This window comes from Rutilus rutilus (assembly GCF_951802725.1).
Source record: "Rutilus rutilus genome assembly, chromosome: 12".
Taxonomy (NCBI): Eukaryota; Metazoa; Chordata; class Actinopteri; order Cypriniformes; family Leuciscidae; genus Rutilus; species Rutilus rutilus.
This window is the reverse complement of record NC_140217.1, coordinates 36,851,659-36,869,536: the sequence shown is the minus strand read 5'-3', so window position 1 is coordinate 36,869,536 and position 17,878 is coordinate 36,851,659. Positions and strand designations below refer to the sequence as shown.

At 38.8% G+C, this 17,878-nt stretch overlaps 1 protein-coding gene across 1 annotated transcript; it reads left to right on the top strand.

Moving 5' to 3' along the window:
- The first annotated feature begins 23 nt into the window (after positions 1 to 23).
- Positions 24 to 9,880, top strand: LOC311301379 (uncharacterized protein). The gene is made up of 3 exons (XM_084426410.1): positions 24 to 589; positions 7,352 to 7,655; positions 9,003 to 9,880. Exons 1-3 carry the CDS (start codon positions 79 to 81, stop codon positions 9,322 to 9,324), a joined length of 1,137 nt encoding a protein of 378 aa, XP_084282536.1. The 5' UTR covers positions 24 to 78; the 3' UTR covers positions 9,325 to 9,880.
- Positions 9,881 to 17,878: the final 7,998 nt, after the last annotated feature.

Genomic DNA, 17,878 nt, shown 5'->3' with positions numbered 1-17,878 from the left:
AACGTGTGACGTACATACGTCTTGTACTTGCAGGCCTACGTGATGCGCGAGTGTAGAATCAACTGATGCTTTGAGTCAATGAACCCCCTAATGTTACGTGATTCCCCAAGGTTTCCACGCCGCGAAATGTATGAAGAAATGTCAGTAGAGAGAAACTGGACGGACACCGAGACGAGGGCGCTGCTGTACATCCGACAGGATGAAGAAATCAGCAGGCAAATCAGCGGGACCGTTCGCGACTCTCTTATTTACGCCGAAATATCGAGGCTCCTTCGGGCGCAGGGCATCCACAGAACCAAGCGACAGGTCACCACCAAACTGAAAACACTCAAGCAGAAGTTCCTGAAAATACACGAGCATCACAAAAACACCGGGCACGGCAGAGTGTACTGGAATTATTATGATCTCTGCAAGTCCATATGGGGCAGCAACCGCCCTACGAACACTTTAACACCTCATAATAATGTGAAACTCGAAGAGCCCCAGAGCACATCCATCGAGGACGCGCGGAATGAGAGCAGGAGCACGTCCACTGACATCGACGCGTCCGTCAGTCATGACGCGGAGACGGGGGACATGATGACAGGAGGTGCGTTGATGCGCAATGCATGTTAAATACAACGCAGTCTAGACAGTATGCTAGATAATGCGCACTATACACTGCATTTCGTTTACTACACAAACTGTGAAACAGAGCTGTGCAATGATAAACTATACAAACAGTGTGCAGTTATAAACATGACAAACACTGTATTTACAGTACTGTGCAAAAGTCTTAGGCACGTTGGTATTTTCACCAAAAAATAAATAAATATGGTTTTAAGCTTGTTATTTATATATTTTGAAGTAGTGTGTCAGTAGGAAATATCAGTTTACATTTGTAATTATCCAATGATATTTTTGTCTGTCTCAGTTTTTTCTGTTTCTTCATGTAATCACAGACGGACTCGATGATGGTGAGATCAGATCATACCGACTGCTGTCAGACTCCTTGTGCATACACAAATCTCACTGGATTATTACAATTAATGGCAAAAGGAATTTCTGGAAATGTAAACTGATATTTTCTTATCGCACACTACAGCAAAAGATATAGCCTAAATTACTGGCGTAAATGTGCCTAAGACTTTTGCACAGTACTGTACATTGCTGTAAAATGACCTTACTTGGATGTTAATTTGGCTATTTTATGTGCAATACGGTTTATTTACATTTTTAATTGCCCAAACAAATTATAAATGAAGGCGAGGCTGTGTTTTGCGTACAATACTAGCTTTATGCGTCCTAATGCATAGCGAACACTTAGTAATGTGCACAAAGCTGTTCAAAATAGTTTGTAAGTATGCATGCATACAGTATGCTATCTTGTTGTCATACGACCTCTTTTGCATGTTTAATTCCACAAGTAGTGTCCAGTTATCATAATCTCAGATATAAATAGGGTTGCAGAATTCTGGGAATTTTCAAAGTTGGAAACTTTCCATGGGAATTAATGGGAATAAACTGGACAAATGCAAAATTACAGGTTAGCCTATAACAGGGACCTTTGATGTAGTTGGAAAACACATTTTAAAACGACCAGATTTAATGCAAATTCAGTTGAATTTCCTGTGCATTCCTCAATCACATGCACACTACTTCCTGCAGAGCTCTTGAGGCCACACCCCCTGCATGCCCTGTGCATTCCTCCAACACATGCTCAGATCATTTCTAGAATCCGCACAGACACTACAGCAGGACTATTGAAGCCACACTACTTCATTTGAGCCCAAGGACTACACCAAGTCAAGTAAGTTTTGAGGACATTACCAGGGTAAACATATTTGACCTATGGTCTTAAAGTTAAACTATCAAATACGAAATCAAAACGTGTTTATACAGTAGCTAGCGATCCAGGAAATCAGATATGCTAAATGTAAGCTAGCTAATACAATTTCATTGACAGTTGAAGAGGCTAGCTATCATACCATGGCATTGCATTAGTTTTCATTACAAGCTTTTTTTTCTAATCTTGTTCTACAGAACAATGCCACGTGCGCCATCTGATGTTTGGATACATTTCACCTCAGCCAATGTAGAAGGGAAGGATGTGTACATTTGCAAATACTGTGCAAAGCCCTATGTTAAGAATGCCACAAAAATGCAGCAGCATATAGTCAAGTGCCTAAAGCTTCCCCAGGGCTCAAAACAAGCGACCCCAGGCAAGAGTTCCTCTCCTCCATTCAAAGTCACAATGAGTCTGATTCAGACCGATCCTGGTCACTCTGCAATCAAAATGTTTATATTTAGGTTTGTTTATGATATAGTTTGTATAAATTTCCCTAAATTTCCAATTAATTACTGTAAATTCCCATAAAGTTTCCAACTTGGAATATTTCCTAAATTCCCCAGCTTAAAGGGTTAGTTCACCCAAAAACAAAAATTCTGTCAGTAATTACTCACCCTCATGTTGTTCCAACCCCGTAAGACTTTTGTTCATCTTCTGACCACAAATTAAGATATTTTTGATGAATTCTGAGAGCTGGATCACTCCTTCATAGGCTGTGTGGGATAACAAATTTAAGAATCTGTTTAAGATCTGCTGATCTTATGTCCGTACATAACAAACTAAGGTTGATTACATTGAATTTAGCATTTAAGGTTATGATGATGATATCAGCTGTTAAGCAAAGTTTCCAGCAAGAGATTCCTGTCAGTTCTGTTCTCTCTATTGTAAGTTAAATGAGTCAACTCTCTTGTCTTTAATGGCTCTTGGAGCCCCTGTCCCAGTCTTCGAATAGTTATGCTGATTGGATTAGGATTGTTAACACTCTAGAGTCTAGGGCGGGTTCCTAAACCTGGATACTTCATTTCCATGCTTAGTTTAAAGGAGTCATAATGTTGTTTTAACTTTGGTACCCAATGCTCTATTATAGTCTTTCAGGCACTTCTAAAAAAGAAAAGTGGAAAAAAAATAAACACAGAGCCCCTCAGACCCTTATTTCTAAAGGCATTATTGTCTCGCGAGATCTGATGCGATGTTTTGGCTGTCGTGGACGGTCATTATAATAATGCAAATGAGGGGCGCGTTGATTGGTTGCAGGAAGGAGGGGGGTTGACACCGCAGGTAACTTCAGCATCATTACAAACTGACATGGCGCAAGTTGTCAGAACCCGACCCGGCCGCGACATATGGGATTCAACCGTACATGTTTGAGCCGGACTCTGAACCAGAGCTGGAAAGGGAAGATGTAGAGTTGTTGGATGCACGTCTACATCAAGATGTCTCTGAATGGTAAATACAATCATTTTGACTGAGACATACATTAACATCAGTTCGAGCAAAAACGTGTGTTGCTATTTTCTCCCACATAAATTTACCTTTTATTTAATGTAGATTACATTAACGGAGATGTAGTTTTTTTTTTTAATCAGCTTACAGTGGTTTTGAGATTTTTACTATCATGTGGTGTTTTTGCCTTGTTTCACGTTGTGGTTATTTAGACATTCAATATGTTTCTTCTTTAGACATGCAACGTGATGTTATACTTGCATTTAAACAGTTTTAGCCACTGAGCATGGACTCCTGTACCGTCACTACTGTAGCTGCTAGTGTAAAACAAAGTGGAAAGATGTGGCTAGCATTCGTAGAGTCCATTCCCCGTGTTTACCTCGAAGGTAACGTTACATACAATAGCCGCATTAGCAGTTAGCTGCTATTTGTTAACCACAGTAGAGCAATAAAAACACAGTCTTACCTTTTCAATTTCTGGCAAGTCCCTGATGGTTGGGATGGCACCTTTTCCCAAACGGAGCTTCGAGGCCAAGTTCGCCTGATATTGCCCCAAATTTGTAAATGATTCCGGTGTAAAATGTTTAGCGCACACACCTAATGATACGCCACTTGAAAGAGTTGTTGGGACAGCGTCATTAAAAATGAATTTCCTCCACTGTTCCCTGATAGTTTCGTCCGTTTTTGGTAGATAAAACACATTTGCATGTTGTTTGTGGCAGTCACCCACAGAGCATCTCAAGTGTAGGCTACACTCGGTTTCTCCATCTTTCTCGAGTCGACTAAACTGAATCTGAGGGGGAGAGGGGCGGGCTTCCCGCGGCATAGGTTTGCGGTGTCCATATTTGGTATATCCTCCCCCGTCTTGACGTCAAAAGGGGGAAGAAATCAAAATCTCGTTTTTTCGTGCGCGTGCACGTGGCCTATTTTACAAACCCCGAGGTAAACAAACGCTTCACTTTTAAATATCGGCTTCCCGGCCAGTGTACAATCATTATGCAATCATAACATACATTGATTCTCGTGGAAAAGTGAAATTTCTACATTATGACTCCTTTAAGGTCGTCACCCAGGTGCTTTGTCTCCATATCTAAGCACTGCCCACTAAAATCTATATACACTACAATGTACACCACCTTTGATGACTGCAGCTATCGACAGCTCGTGTTCTTAATGAAGAATCGTGCTGAAGATACAACCAAGCCTCCTGGTCTTCGCTACAGCTGCTAGGTAATTGATATCTGCCAGACCAGAAAAGTTAGTAAAGAAATCGTTAAAATAGTCCAAGTGACTACAGTGGCTCAACCATACGTTTATCAAGCGACGAGAATACTTTTTGTGTGCCAAAAAATAACGACTTTATTCAACTATTCATTTTCTTCTGTGTGGGCCTCTGAGTGAGTTCAGGTAGTGTAAGGCTCGATCACACCTAAGGCAGTGAGCGTTCTGCGCGCTGTTTATGCGCCCCAGGCGCCTCGCGTTTTTGCAGTTGAAAAAAAAAGCAACTCCGAGCGGAAAAAGCACCCGACGTCATCGTTTTTTTCAACTGTCCAATCAAATGAATTGAAGGCGGGCCTTCCGTTGTAGTGATGAAAACTACAGTTGCTTTGAACGCCTGGAGAGTGCGATGATGGAGGATAAACTTGAGGTGCTCTCGCGGATTACCAGGAGCTTACCGACTTCACGAACCAACTACCACAATGTTAACAGAAAGTAAATAAAGTTAATAAAAGGCTGATTTGACGTTTACTTGACTGACAGGACAGCTGTTTCTGTGGTTGCCAAGCAACATCATAAACGCAGCGCACCGCTCGTTCTGTGTGATCGGGGCAGTGCTGTGTGCCTCGCGTTTTCGAACCTGAAAAACGCGTAACAGCGCAGCGCTTCTGGGTTGTACGTCAGAACGTATTTCTGTTTCCGTATCACTATTTGGCCAGCATCACATGTATCACACACATGACCAGCGTCGGCCAATAGTGAGCCTACATTCTGACGTACAACCCAGAAGCGCTGCGCTGTTACACTACGTCAACTGCTTAGGAGAATGATATGGAAGAGAAGAGATGGTTCAATAAAGTCTTTATTTTTGTTTGTTTTTACGCACAAAAAGTATTCTAGTCGCATGATAAACTTAAGGTTGTTTAAACTTAACACTGTTGTCACTTGGACTATTTTAACTAGGGATGTCCCGATACCACTTTTTCACTTCCGATACGATACCGATGCCACAGCTTTGGCTATTTGTCGATACCGATATCAATCCGATATTTTTATTTTATTCTTTAACTAATACTACTAATAATAAAATATATGGAAGCACTTTGCTCAATTAGCCACATAAAAACATCTCACTCAAATGGAGAACAAATACTTACTATATAGTCCACAACAACAGCTGATAATGAAAGACTGCCTCCCTTTATTCAAAAGACCTTGAGATATGTTTGGTAATTGTACCTGAATGAATTTAAAATTAATTTGCTATATTTCAAATCAATGTATTTGTTTCCTTAAAATTTTAATTAACTTTAACGTTATTCTCATCTGAATTATAAATAATTTCTGTATAAAATAATACTAGCCTACCATTAAAAACACATTTGATTTTCTTTTTTAATCAATGTAGAATGTGTAACTTCAAAATAAACAGATTAGTGCTCTAGTTTGAGGACAAGAAATGAAAACCAATGCAATATGATGAATATCCAAAAGATGAGATAATTTTTGCTTTTAAACAGCGTGTGTGTGATTTTGGTTGGGTGACAGTTGTAGGTTACAGTTTGATAAGAGTTTACAGTTTGACAAAAGCACAATGCTGTGTTTTACACATATATAAGGCTAAACACTTTTTGCAGTTTTAATGATGTCCTGTATGAACAAAATGACGAGTATGTTTTTATGTTTCCACTGTTCGATCGCGCCGGTGCCTCTCTCTCTCTCTGACACACACACACACATTCCAGCATTGCAATCTTGACATCGCAGCCTGTTCATTTTGCTGCGTTCACACCAAACGCGAATAGAGCGTCAAATTCGCGTCTGTCGCGTCTAATTCGATGCTTGAACAGTTTGAATCCATTCGCACGTATAATGATAAAGCGAGCGTTTGAAGCGAAATAGACACGCGTTCAGAGCTAAGGCGGGGCTACAGATTAGGTGTCCCTAAAGAACCTGCATACGTCTATGCGCGTATCTAACAGTAGTTCCGCATTACATTAATTAATGTGCATGCGAGTTTTATTTATTTTTATACCGTGTATTCTCTGTGTAAATCCATGCACCGAACCGTACAAATACACGTACCGTTCCACCCCTTATAGGTATCGGATCATAGGTATCGGATATATTTTTTTCTCCCCTCCGATATCCGATCTAGCGTTCTGGGCCAGTATCGGCACGATACCGATGCCGTGGATCGGATCAGGACATCCCTAATTTTAATGATGTCTTTACTAACTTTTCTGGACTGGCAGATGCAATTACCTAGCACTAGCAGCCTATGAAGGAGTGAGCCAGCTCTCAGATTTCATCAAAAATATCTTAATTTGTGTTCAGAAGATGAACGAAAGTCTTACGGGTTTGGAACAACATGAGGGTGAGTAATTACTGACAGAATTTTCATTTTTGGGTGAACTAACCCTTTAACTTCCCATGGAAAGTTTCCGAAAATTTACCCTAGATATAAATAGGGTTATTTTGTGTTTTTAATACAAATATAAACATAATTCTTTTGAAAAAAATAAAGTTTTGCAAATCGGTTTGAAATGAATAATAGTAATAAAAAAAGATCTGATTGATTTGGGTTTCCCAAAAAGCTAGTCATTATTTAAATAAAATTAAATAATTTAAAAATAAATAAAAATAAAACGCTTACCCCAAAAAGTTAATACTTTATTTGTTTAACAGCATGTCATGTGGCCATTAATCGACATCAGAGAACATTGAATGTTAATTTATTGAAATATTAGCTCAAAATCTCAGAGGGAAAATCAAGAAAATATTTTGGGTCAAAGGACAAAAAACGTTTGTGAATTATGATATGAACATGCGTAACTGACTGTTGTGCGCTCTTATTTTCAGCTGTTGCTCACCCTGCGAGGAAGAAGGCCAAAAAGCATCCTATTACTGACCCTGTAAGAGATCAAGAAACTCTCCATGTGCAGAACCAGAGGGAGTACGAGGAACGGTTGCGGAGGGAAGCCAGAGAGGAACAGAAGGAGGAACAGGCGAGTCTGATGGCCATGTGGAAGGAGATGATGGAGTTTCAAGGGAACCTCTTGAGGGAGTTTATCCACCGGCCGTCTTACCACAGACACGCTCATCACAACCAAGGACACTCTTCATTTCCGAGCACGAGCTACATGACTCCGTACGCTTCTCCAGGGTATGCCCACACAACTCTGATGTCCTGTGTTCTTTTCATTTCTAATCATGTCCAACTTTCTAAATGTAAGCATTCGACATGATAATTTAGTAGTGTTGTCAAAAATATTGATATTTCGATATGTATCGATACTGAAATATGCAATGCTTTTCACCAATACCAGCTGCACGTTCTCACTCTCTCTTCTCTCCGACGGTGAATTGACACACACCAGCCTCTTCTTACTCACTCGTGACATTCGCTGCGGTTCAATAGTGCTTTTATTGCGGATAATTGTACTAATTCCCGCAGGTTTTGCGCTTACACCAGACGCGCGTGCGCCACTGATCGCTCCTCAAACAGCCCGCGAGTACTAACTTGACTTCTTTTTCCTGCTTATTGCGCTTAAACGGTCAAATACATACACAATTATGTCTAAATGCTTGTCTTGCCGAGTATTCGGCTAAATACCGTTTTGGAGCATAAATAGATGAGAGAAAACGCATGTTGTATAACAGTATATTGGATCCGTGATTCCTTAAAATGACAGCGGCCTAATAAACCTGCTGCCATCTGTCATGTTCTTCAAAGAGATGATCACTCGCTGACTGAATAACTTTTGTTGTAAGCATTAAACTGTTTAATTTTTACAATGAAAACTATTCAGTGTTATTTTACATTAAGTATTTCTTTCCTGAATATATTGTTAGACCCTCCTGAAAAGAGTAAAGCCATGTTTATTTAATTTTTCTTTCATTTGCAATTTGTTTATTTGTTCTTATTTTATTACTGACTGTCTTTTTTTGTAAATAGTTCAACGATTCAGATAAAGCCTCCCTGTGCTATGTGTAAGCTATTACAACTAAATCAACAAAATTATCAAAAAATTAGGAGATAACATCTGTACATTAACGAAGAAAATCTTTTATTCAGCAAAACATTTTTAATGCTTAAAAATATTTCTATTTGAAATAAATGTTGTTCTTTTAAACTTTCTATTCATCAAAGAATCCTGAAAAAATCCACAAAAACTATTAACTGTTTTCCACATTGATAAGAACCATTAATTAACCATTATTAATAATTGAGCACTGATCATAATTAAGCAGCAAATTAGCATATTAGAATGATTTCTGAAGGATCATGTGACACTGAACACTGGAGTAATGATGATTTTAAGTTGTAATAATATATCACAAACTGTGTTTTTTTTATCAAATAAATTCAGCCTTGATGAGCAAAATAATGCATAGGCTACTATTAAAAACAGCCTATGGGTTCGGAATAACATTAGGGTGACAGAATTTTCATGTGTAACATATTTGCCAATCACCGTTTTGCTAATTTAACAGCTTTGTCCTCTCACAGAGCTGAAACTGAGAATGAAAGTGCAATCTCACAGGAGGAAGATGAGGTGGAGGAAGAGGAGAAGTACATTATTCCAGCTGAGATTGCACCGGCGCTGGACGCTCAGCCAGTAAACAGTGCAAATGACAGCCAATCAAACACCACAGAGACTGTTGCACCCCCGCCTACACAAGCAGCAGGAAAGAGCGATCTGGAGACGTGTGTGCTGCGCAGACAGGAACGAGTCCTACAGCTTCAGGAAGAGTACTATTCACTCAAAATCAAGTATCTGAAAGACAAGATGGCCAAGGATTCAGGACAGAATGATAAAGAGGAGTGTTAACAGTTTGCTTGATTGGCAAATGTAGATGTTCTCAGCTGGACTGTGAAGAATATAGCTGTACTGTGCCTGTGTATTTAAGTGCTTTTTATGTTCCTTTACACATTTGTAATCCATATTACATATTTTGACCTGTAGATGGCAAGGTGGTTACTTCATATTTGCTCTGGTGGTGTTACTAGACATATCTAAGAGAGATTTACAAGCAGGTCTTGTTTATTCTTCAAACGTGAATATTTTTATATGTATTCACTTAATGCCAGTTTACTACCAGCTGTTGGTTTTTGGGACATTAATTTGCCTTTGAAATCAAAATTGTCCCCATTTACTTGTTCTAAACGATTTATGTTATGTAACACCCACTTTTCACAATCAATTCCTAATGGATACAAGTCTTGCTCTACCTCTTTTAAAGTTCTGTTTGACACAATACCGCAGTAAAATGGGTTGTACTTTAAATGCAGTTTATTTTGGACTGTAGGAGCATGAGCTAGACTTCGTGCTCCGAACATGAAGTATGTCTGTTACCGTGATTTTTCATTAAATGGATAAAAAACTCAAAGGCGTCTGCCTTTCATCAAAATCGAATATTCAAAAGACTAAATCAAAAGCAAAGGTCATTTTCATAGAAAAATGTAAAGCAGATTTCCAAACCGTTTTTTCAAAAATATTTTCTTGAAGCATATTAAGTTAATATTTCACTAATTTATTAACACATTTGCAAGTTCACAGTTCTATGATTTTAGTTGACATGCAGGTAAACAAATAAAATCTTTTTAAATAATTTTTAAAAAATGTTTAAAGTTATTTTAATTTTACATTTTTATAATCAATTAATTATTAGCTTTGCATTATCACACAAAACCTCTGCATTTCCTTAGTTACTGTCACCATAGAATCAAAATGAACAATTATTGCGTTTTTTTTTCTGGAATATTGTAGTATTAATTATAAATGATTTATCTGTTCACATCATTTTTTTAAATTCAAATCATACAAATGCCCTCGTAAACATTAATCAAAATAACTTCCCCTCCCTCTTGCATTCACTTCTCTGATGATGTGTTTACTGGCACGAGGGCGGGGCAACCTGTCACTCACATGAGATCCACCAATAGCAAGCCACAACCATTTAATTGTGATTTTGTCCAAAAATGCGATTTCATACAGAAGATATTTATCATAGCACACAAGCTATATGGAGTATTTTGTGTTCCCTTACATCTGTCAAACTCAGTCACTATGAACTGTTGGTGAATGGCAAGAGATGTGTAACAGGTCTTCAAAACCTCAACATTTGTGTTCCACAGAAGAAATAAGAACATACAGATTTGGAACCATTTTTTTTTCCAATTATCTTTTTGGTTCATTATCGCTCTGTTTCTATTTCACTACCACACCAATTTTATTTCACTCCATTTCCGCTTCCATCTCTCTCTCCTTCTCCCTCCTGCTATTACTTCTCACAGGAAGAAATTGCATTTACTTGACACAGACCTCTGTCTTTTGTTCAGTGGTTTTGTTTTGAAACAATATGTGATGCCAAATTGGCTAGGATTTTCACTTTACTGTTGCTTTATATATATATAATATATAAAGCGACTTGCATTGCATTCAAAGTGCACATTTTATTAAGTTGACTGGAAATAAACCCATGATTTCAGTGACTCTAGCGCCGTGCTCTACAGTTTGAGCTAAATAATGATAATAATTTTGACTGTTAAAGGTACACTATGTAACTTTTGGCCCTCTAGTGGTTAAGAAAAGAAAACAATGCATTTTGTGGAAGAACATTGTTTTGGTTGTGCTTCGGCTCTGCGGATGAATATGGTTATCCTACTGTTCATACGACGTTCACTACTAGGCGTAAAAGAGATATAACCAGTTTAGATGGAAAGTATCTCAAGCTGACTATTGGACTAGCTGAAGAGGTTACTGTAGCATCACCCGTTAATAGACACCATAATAAAATAAATTCCAGCAAAGCACTACAACAACCATAATGAAATGAGCCTTCATGTTTTACAATGAACTCTGGTAGAGAGCTACATTATGACAATTTATCTGTTCAATAAAATACCTTACTCACCTGTTGAGTAGCCTAATAAAAACTCCATCTCACTTTTTAGTTAAAAAGCCCAACAGTTCATTGACCCCATAGGCTAAACATATAAACATGCTCTACAATTTTTTTCTATAACCGAGAGGCAAGTAGACGTCGTACACAGACGTTAAGTTTTGTTGAACTTGAAAAATTGAAAGTTTGACGTCTGCAGCAGAAAGTACATTTTGTAACCTGAAAGTATCTGTCGGAGCTTCCTAAAACCTGGTACACCACAAAATGGCCAAAGGCCTTTGTGGTAAAGCTGAGTGCTCCATGAAATGACACCCCTGTGAAAGCACAAAGCAATAATAAATAACTGGAATAAATATATAAGAACCTGACAAGACTTCTCCCGTGGTTTTCCAGCGAGAGGCTGATGAGAAATGGCAAACATAATGGGCATGATTTTCTGTGAAGCAGCTGCTCTCGGGGTCTTGCTGAGTGGGATTACACTTAACACTTCCCTCCTGGGTGAAATGTTGGCCTTAGACTCAGAGAGATGACTGACTGTTACCAAGTGCTGCAGTCAAACTGAAAAACATCTCGACTCTTGAGATCCTTTCGAGTTGGTCTAGAGTCTGGATGTTCAGCAACAGTTAAGCCAAGATCTCTAATATCTCAGATTTGATGTTCTTTAAAAATATATATACATTAATACTTTACTCAGAACGATTTCAGATTTGTGATGCTATTGTGAATTTATGCCTCGTTTACAGGGTATTCCCAGGCAAACACTTGAAAGCGAACACTTACATTGCGGGAATATCCCGTGCCTGGTTAGTTGAAAAATTCATATGCATTTTACTTGAGAATGAATGAGAAATTTTTGAGCATGCTCACAGTCAAATCTAGATATGTTTAGTTCAAATTTGTATGGGTTAAAATATTTTCTTATATATATACACTCACCTAAAGGATTATTAGGAACACCATACTAATACTGTGTTTGACCCCCTTTCGCCTTCAGAACTGCCTTAATTCTACGTGGCATTGATTCAACAAGGTGCTGAAAGCATTCTTTAGAAATGTTGGCCCATATTGATAGGATAGCATCTTGCAGTTGATGGAGATTTGTGGGATGCACATCCAGGGCACGAAGCTCCCGTTCCACCACATCCCAAAGATGCTCTATAGGGTTGAGATCTGGTGACTGTTGGGGCCATTTTAGTACAGTGAACTCATTGTCATGTTCAAGAAACCAATTTGAAATGATTCGAGCTTTGTGACATGGTGCATTATCCTGCTGGAAGTAGCCATCAGAGGATGGGTACATGGTGGTCATAAAGGGATGGACATGGTCAGAAACAATGCTCAGGTAGGCCGTGGCATTTAAACGATGCCCAATTGGCACTAAGGGGCCTAAAGTGTGCCAATAAAACATCCCCCACACCATTACACCACCACCACCAGCCTGCACAGTGGTAACAAGGCATGATGGATCCATGTTCTCATTCTGTTTATGCCAAATTCTGACTCTACCATCTGAATGTCTCAACAGAAATCGAGACTCATCAGACCAGGCAATATTTTTCCAGTCTTCAACTGTCCAATTTTGGTGAGCTCGTGCAAATTGTAGCCTCTTTTTCCTATTTGTAGTGGAGATGAGTGGTACCCGGTGGGGTCTTCTGCTGTTGTAGCCCATCCGCCTCAAGGTTGTGCGTGTTGTGGCTTCACAAATGCTTTGCTGCATACCTCGGTTGTAACGAGTGGTTATTTCAGTCAAAGTTGCTCTTCTATCAGCTTGAATCAGTCGGCCCATTCTCCTCTGACCTCTAGCATCAACAAGGCATTTTCGCCCACAGGACTGCCGCATACTGGATGTTTTTCCCTTTTCACACCATTCTTTGTAAACCCTAGAAATGGTTGTGCGTGAAAATCCCAGTAACTGAGCAGATTGTGAAATACTCAGACCGGCCCGTCTGGCACCAACAACCATGCCACGCTCAAAATGACTTAAATCACCTTTCTTTCCCATTCTGACATTCAGTTTGGAGTTCAGGAGATTGTCTTGACCAGGACCACAACCCTAAATGCATTGAAGCAACTGCCATGTGATTGGTTGATTAGATAATTGCATTAATGAGAAATTGAACAGGTGTTCCTAATAATCCTTTAGGTGAGTGTATATATCCTTCAAAAATCATTCTATTATACCGATTTGCTGCTGAAGAAACATTATTACTGATGTTGAAAACACTTTTGCCATGTCTTTCTATTCTTCTAAAAACTGTATCATGGTTTCATTCATTTTACTTTCACTTTTGATCAGTTTAATGCATCTTCGCTGAATAAAAAATAGTAAAGCCTAATTTATATGGATTGACACAGTGGATTTATGATGTATAAATTGGTCATTGTTAGATCATGTTGTTAGTTCATTGTCCTTTGTTAAAAAATGTTCCCTTATTGAAAAGTGTAACCAAATCATTTGTTTGGTTCTTTTATTTTCGGTTTTGCTGCTATTATCTATTATGAATGGGTTCTGCTTTGAAAAACAACGGATATTTTTTGTTTGCTTAAATATTTAATAAGTCAAGTGTACTGAGATATATTATTGTGTCTGTTGAAGTTTTCCTAGATGATGGCCCACACAGAATCTGCACCCACTGAAAGCTCAGCAGAATTGGACCGCCTGTCCTTCACAAAGCTCTATACATCCTCCGCCTCCTCCTTTATGACGAATTTTTGGGAATATTTTGAGCACATTTTACTATTTGAATCCATTCCACAGATGTGGAGAATCAGCTTGGGCCTCATTTAGCAGCTCTCAGGAACATTTAATGGGTCACTGCTATCAGGCTAAACAATGGCTCCCCACGCATCAATCTGCCTGAGCCGCACTCTCTGGATCTCTGTCCATCTCTCCGTTTGTAGTCCTGTCTGTCTTATTTTCTTTCAGCTGAACTATTCGGGCAAACTTGAAGGACGCTTGATCCGTCGACCCCGTGTTCCCTGCAGATCTCTGCGAGCCGTGGGTAAAAGGCAGCACACGGGCTCTGCTCATCCGCCAGCTTTAGGTGGCTTTGTGACTGTACACGAAGGGATGATATATCCGCACAATTTCTCTGTGACATTCAAGAGCCCAAATATAACCGGCGTGCGCGGGGCTGAGTCAACTGTCACAGAGAAACGTTGCGAAAGAGCTGAGAGGAGCAGCAACAATGACTGTAAACAACTTTGAAAATACGCGAAACCCCCTTGTCACGCCAATGTGTCCTGCTCCTCAACAGACGGAGGTAGTGACACTTTTGGTGGGGCGTTCCATTATAATGAGGACTATTCTTGTATGTTAGTTTAATTTTTGTTTTTTTCCTGTCCTCCCAAACTGTCACAGGAAGGGTTTGACAATCCTTGTCACATGTAAAGGTAAAGCTTTGCCTTCCGAAAGGCCATCTGTATTTAGAACAAGTTTGACGATCGCACCGTGACACACAGTTTAATCTGTCACCCGCTTGGAGTGGCATTTACATTTGCAATATTCCCAATTCGTTTTACATTCATAATTCATTTTAAAACCCACTTACCGTGCAAAGGATATGGGATCATTTTAAGAAGGAAGCATATGTCAAATGTAGAACGCTTACATAAAGGTGCAGTAAGCGATTTCTGGGAATCGTTGAACACTGTTGATATCTGAAATCAACCCACACAAACACACCCCTCCCTTCATTGCTCCGCCCCCAAAATGCAGGAACAGGCAATGGAAGAGCGGATGTCTCTTTATCATAGCAGGTAAAAATAAAGCTTCGCGAAAAATAACTCAAAGATGACGAACAAACGACAAGGCAGAACAAAAAATGAACATACAGTACACAAGAGTATATACAAGCAAGAGTTTGTTGTTAGTAGCCAGCAGCACACACTAAAAACCAGTATTACTCAGAGCAGAAACAACTCAACCTCGGCATCCGTTTTCAGGCCTTCCCGCTTGGGTCTCTCCAGCACTGGAAAGCTTTTCTAATATTAACGTCATTCCTGAAGCTCTTGCCTGATCATAACCCTTCTATTTCCAGTGATATTCCTTTTCTCTTTTGTAATGTCTCTCAGCATCTCTCTTTCTACAGTCTTTCTTCAAATGTCCCTCTCTCTCCTCTCACATCATGAGTGGACACAGTCCAATCCACTTTCAACGCCGTTTCTCAGAAATCGTTCACTGCACCTTTAACCACCAGTGGCCGGTTGCATAAACTACTTCACACAAAAATTCATTTCACACTCCTCTGCTAATGTTTGCTAACTATCTTTTACTGTCCTCTAATGTAGGAACTAATGTCTTTATTGACACTATTTTGTCATCATTCTTATTTAGCCCTGGAAGCCATTTATTGCACTTGGAAATTGTGACTTTTTAGTTGCATGGACTGCAACATAAGAGCCAGCAGAGCATGATTAACATAATAAGTGCAGTTTTATATAAAAGTACACATATTTAAGAAATTGAAACGGGCAGGTCTAGACGCACTGTGCCTTATTTAGACAGGGAAACATTTGCCACGGTTGCATCACCCAGAGAGAGACTTCACATTAATGCACGGACATCCTATCTGACACTTCAGGACGGGATTTGTAGAAACTGCATAACAAAGGAGAGGCCAATAGATCTGCAACACTTTATAGATTGATTATCTCCCTTTAATTGTTTCCTTCATCTGCTTATGAGTGAATAAACGCTACCAAGAACCAAGAATTTCAGAGAGCCGTGCAATAAAATGACATAACTTCCATGGTTTAAGTGTTTTCATTCTGATATCGATAACAATAATCTTCTCTCAACTCTATTGGGCTTTATAAGGTAAAAGCTGACACATCAGTCTGGCAAAAGCAATTGCTTTTGATTTGAGGAAATTATAACCATGCAACCTGTCATATTGTTATCAACTGAGATGCTTTCAAACTCTGTTAAAAAGATTTGCCTTTGCCTTTATTGCTAAAGTTAGTCATTATACATCGGAGCATGTTATTCCACCTTCCCTCCAACAGAGGTCCTTCCTCAGAGAACTGACTGTTATTTTTTCAAGCCACCATTGATCAAATGTTTGCATTTTTAGCGCAATTTTCCACCGGACAAAATTGCGATTAACAACTCATGATTTCTGTTCTGCGCACCAATCTTGCACTTCTATCTACTCTTCAACCAGACCACCTAGAGACTTCGGGTTTTCGGCATTATGTTAAGGAAGGTCTAATCTCGGGAACGCACAAAAAAAATCCAGGAAAAGATTTTGGATTTCCTGGAAATTCCAGAAAAAATTAAGTTTTTTGCAAATTTCTCGGCAACCATAATAGCTATCGAGTTGAAACAAATTGCAATCGATAGCTTCTAAAATTTACAATAATATTAGAAAAAAAAGAATTGATCAAAAATATTTCCTTTATGCTTCAAAAATTCATTAAAACTTTATATGAAGGGAAATAAGAAAAATATTGCCTTTTCACCTATAAAACTATTGTTCCACAGAAATACGTAAGGAAGGTATTCACAAGAGTCATGAGCACAATTAATTCCACTGAATTACGGCAAGAAATCAATGAAGGTATCGATCAAGATTTGGAGAAGGAGCAAGAATATATGAGAAAACGACAAGAGGTTGTTGCAAAATAAATGGAAGAACGTTCAGCAAAGCGACAAAAGATGGCGACATCCACACCAACGGCTTCCTCATCAGGCGTATCTGATTTCTACGATGACTCGTGGCTTTCAGAGGATGTTTTGGCAAATATCTCGAAAGCAGAAGAAGAGTTTACAAAGTCACAAGCCAATAGTCAAGCAGAAAAGAAGGAAGAATCTGAAGAGGACAAAGCAGAAAAGGAAGCTGATACAGAGAAAATCGAGGATATTGAGTGAACACAAGATGTAAAAAATAATGAGCTAATAAAAAAAATGATGTTCAACTAGTCAAGTGATTGTGCCTTTTTTATTATCCATTGCTGATTTGATTTCAGAAAGTTCATTTGAATTTCAAGAGAAAGTTATATTCTCGAGCAACTTATTTTCTCTTTCATTTACTATCTCTTAGTGTTGTGATCCCATGACGTGAGAAAATTGCGCTAAAACACTCACTGAGTTTTTATTACTTGTTTCAGTTGTCTGGTATATGTTTGTAGCTCAGGCCAAACACTTGTGTCAGGTTTGTTATAATTTTCAGCATTCTTGATGGATTCTCTGGGTAAGTGTGAACTTTTTTCTGCTCATGGTTCAATGAGCAATTTTGGATTGTTATTAGGATTTACATATTTGATCGGGCTATCTATCTATCTATCTATCTATCTATCTATCTATCTATCTATCTATCTATCTATCTATCTATCTATCTATCTATCGATAGACACAATCAATCACAAAATGCAGTCAATCTGTTCTCCATCCATCCATCCATCCATCATTTGATCTTACCAATGGCAAGTCATTCATTCGGTTCACCAAGTGGTCATGATAAGTTTGAGATCAGATGT